This window comes from Pinus tabuliformis, chromosome 4_1, assembly GCF_031772625.1.
Source record: "Pinus tabuliformis cultivar Carrire ecotype Pingquan chromosome 4_1, CPIR1, whole genome shotgun sequence".
Classification (NCBI taxonomy): domain Eukaryota; kingdom Viridiplantae; phylum Streptophyta; class Pinopsida; order Pinales; family Pinaceae; genus Pinus; species Pinus tabuliformis.
This window is the reverse complement of record NC_142303.1, coordinates 459,750,326-459,753,340: the sequence shown is the minus strand read 5'-3', so window position 1 is coordinate 459,753,340 and position 3,015 is coordinate 459,750,326. Positions and strand designations below refer to the sequence as shown.

The 3,015-nt window shown below is 33.2% G+C and overlaps 1 protein-coding gene across 1 annotated transcript; it reads right to left on the bottom strand.

Moving 5' to 3' along the window:
* Nucleotides 1-628: 628 nt before the first annotated feature.
* LOC149176396 (uncharacterized) lies at nt 629-2,744 on the bottom strand. Its single transcript, XM_089423105.1, has 3 exons — nt 2,484-2,744; nt 2,040-2,373; nt 629-1,055 (listed from the first exon to the last, which is right to left on the bottom strand). Exons 2-3 carry the CDS (start codon nt 2,286-2,288, stop codon nt 978-980), a joined length of 327 nt encoding a protein of 108 aa, XP_089279231.1. The 5' UTR covers nt 2,289-2,373; nt 2,484-2,744; the 3' UTR covers nt 629-977.
* Between the last annotated feature and the right edge of the window lie 271 nt (nt 2,745-3,015).

The following is a 3,015-nucleotide window of genomic DNA, read 5'->3' as shown; positions in this document are numbered from 1 at the left end:
AACCTACCACTCTACTTAAATTCCTTCAACCATCCACATAATCCACATAATAATTGTTAATAATTAAATTAAAATTTTCAAAAATTTATTTTAAATTCAACACTTCTATCAAACTCATTAATTATTGTTAATGATGAATTTTTATATTTCATATTTCCTCGAAATTTATCTATTCATTATTGTTTTGGTAAAAATATCAAATATAAAAATTTAAATGTATTATATCAATTACAGATTTCTATATATTCAGAATTTTAGATTTCTATATATTCTAAGAAAACCTGAAATAAATTTAATTATTGATTTTACTACTTAAACCCTTAACCTCCATTTCTTTAACTTACATACCATTACAGTAAGCAATCATCTCTATTCTTGGTTTAGCATAGTATCTGTACTTTAAACGAACTCTGAAGGAATGGAACGTTTGAAAAACAATGTTCAAACATGAAATAACGTTAATTACTGATCTTACTACTTTACCCCTTACCCTCCATTTCTTTAAACTTACATACCATTAGAATCAGCAACCATCTCTATTCTCGGTATAGAATAGTAACTGTACTTCAAACAAACTCTGAAGGAATAAAACGTTTGAAAAACAATGTTCACGTACATGCAGCAGGAAAACCTGTAATTTTAGAGAATACCTATATCACATTGTATCGTATAAAATGCATTCGCTGTATTATAGTCTATAAGATATATAGACTTGTTAGGTATCTTATGAAGCTGACTTTGTTATACTCGTACTTTTTTAACAACTCGCACCTGGCTTTTAAGATTTATATAACACACTTGGAAATTCGTGCTGGCAACCTAAATGCTTAGAGTTATTCATTTACAGAAGAGAAGAGAAAACGTTGCCAATTGTGAGAATATGGCGCTATCTTCAACTGATAAAAATGATTATTGTGCTAACAAACTTATGCTGATGATCGTGGACGTCAAGTCAAAATCCAAAACGTCTTCCATTTCTATTTCGCTGAATTGTCAGCCCAACTGTAGAGCTTGGATTTCAGGTCGTCTATATCCAGCTCAGCTGGCCTTGGAACCTGTAAAAACAGTAAATCATATTAAATGCCACGGATTCACTGAAAAAACCACGGTGAATCCTAGATTAGCCCAGATTTATTGTGTGGCTGAAGCAACCATATAGTAAATTCGACTTTATTCACAATACAACTTCACTCAACTTGAATATCTAATTTTAGCCAATTTCTACATGCTAGAATAATTAGCTATCTTTACATTCTACACTATGATAGGGTGTTCAGATGAATAATCGGATAAAATAGTGTTTTCCGAGACTTGCAGTTATTGTAATGACTTATCTGAAGAACTAATGCTTCGTATTTATCATATTTCTGCATTGGATCGGGTAAAACTTAATCATATGTTAATAGCAAAATCAAATATATAATTAAAAGATAAAAAAATAAAAAAATATTAGTTTCACATATTCGTATTACTGGTACATCAATCCTAGTAAACTAGTATATTTTATACATAAAATCTTAAGTTTGACCTGGAGCAACCGAGAGAAATTACTTATATAAAACGTTGATCAGATTGGTCCATAGCTCATTTCCTACCCAACCTGGGAAAATGGATATAAATTGCAAAACAAACCAGAAAACCTAATTATCATAATATAATAGAAAGAAACAATGCATTATTTATATTTCGAAAAGAAATTCAACACACAAGTAACACCTCCAAAGAACACTGAATCTAAATTGACTTATCTAACTATCCAGAAAAACTCGAATCTAAATTGACTTACCTAACTATCCAGAAAAATCCTTACGAATAACGAAACAAAATAATGAAAAAATAAAAATGGACTTACATGCAAAATAACCCTGTTATACCTATAGAAAAAAAAAAAACACTTTCCCAATAACACTGATCCTAAATTGATTTACTACCTCATCCTAAATTATCCTAAATTGATTCTCTGTGAGCAAAGCTGGAGAATGATTAACACAATATGAGAATTACCGGAGGAGGAAGAAATCTGCAGTTATATGTATTACCTCTACTAGGATTCTGTGAAGAGCTCTCTCTTCGGTGGAGGCCATATCATAATATCGAACTTCCAGCTTACTCTCGTTTTCCAGTACGTGATACAGCACCGAGATAACATTTGTAGAACGCTTGTGAGCGATGATTCTGATCCAAAGTTCACCCGAACCACCTCGCTTGTCTATTCTCACTTCTGGGAAACTAGACGATTGCCAATCAGTTGAATCAACTGATTCCACGTGTCTGCTTCCCTCACCCATTTTATTGCTATCTCAGGCCCAACTACCCTTGATTGATGAGTTTAAAATTATCCCAGAAGACAGTTGTTGGAATAAACGTTTATTTCTGTGAGACAGAAAAAGCATATACCCTTAAACTGGAATTCATGGATAGATTATCTGAAATTCAAAGACAGTTACTCAGCCCTTTTTTCCAGAAAGAAAAAGCATCGTTACCTCAATGTGCTTCGGGTTATGGACTGAAGGTCTGCAAAGAGGGAACACGTCTGTATTTATCTCAGAATACGATTTCCGAAACCTGTCTTAGATTTCCCATGCTATTTGGTCGCAGCGATTGCACTGTATATAAAGCTTTGCTAAGTCTATATGTCTACATTGATGATTGTAGTAAATAACTTCAGGAATCTAAAATACAACTAAGCTGCCTTTGGGTTACGGACCACACAAGATTCTCGTTACAGTTAAAAGCAAAAGAGATTTCACAACTCATCGACCATAATAATGCCGCGATTCCCTGCTGTGCTATGCCATGCACACCTGCAGATGCCTAAATAGAACTGCAAGGGGCAGAGCTGGCACTATTACATAAAAGTTGTTAACGTACACACATTATTTTAAGATTATGTTGAGGTTTTTCTAAGGTTTCCTCTACTACCAGAATGGTACAATGGCTGACAATCTTTTGATTCAAATCCTCTTCCGAATATCAACCAATGGTACAATGGCTGAGAATCTTTTCATTCAAATC

Bases quoted from the DNA above. Each gene is read 5' to 3' on its own strand.
- LOC149176396 (XM_089423105.1), bottom strand. From the start codon at position 2,288: ATGGGTGAGGGAAGCAGACACGTGGAATCAGTTGATTCAACTGATTGG. The intron at 1,056-2,039 runs GTAATACATATA...CTGTTTTTACAG, and splicing joins TTCACAGAATCCTAGTAGAG to GTTCCAAGGCCAGCTGAGCT.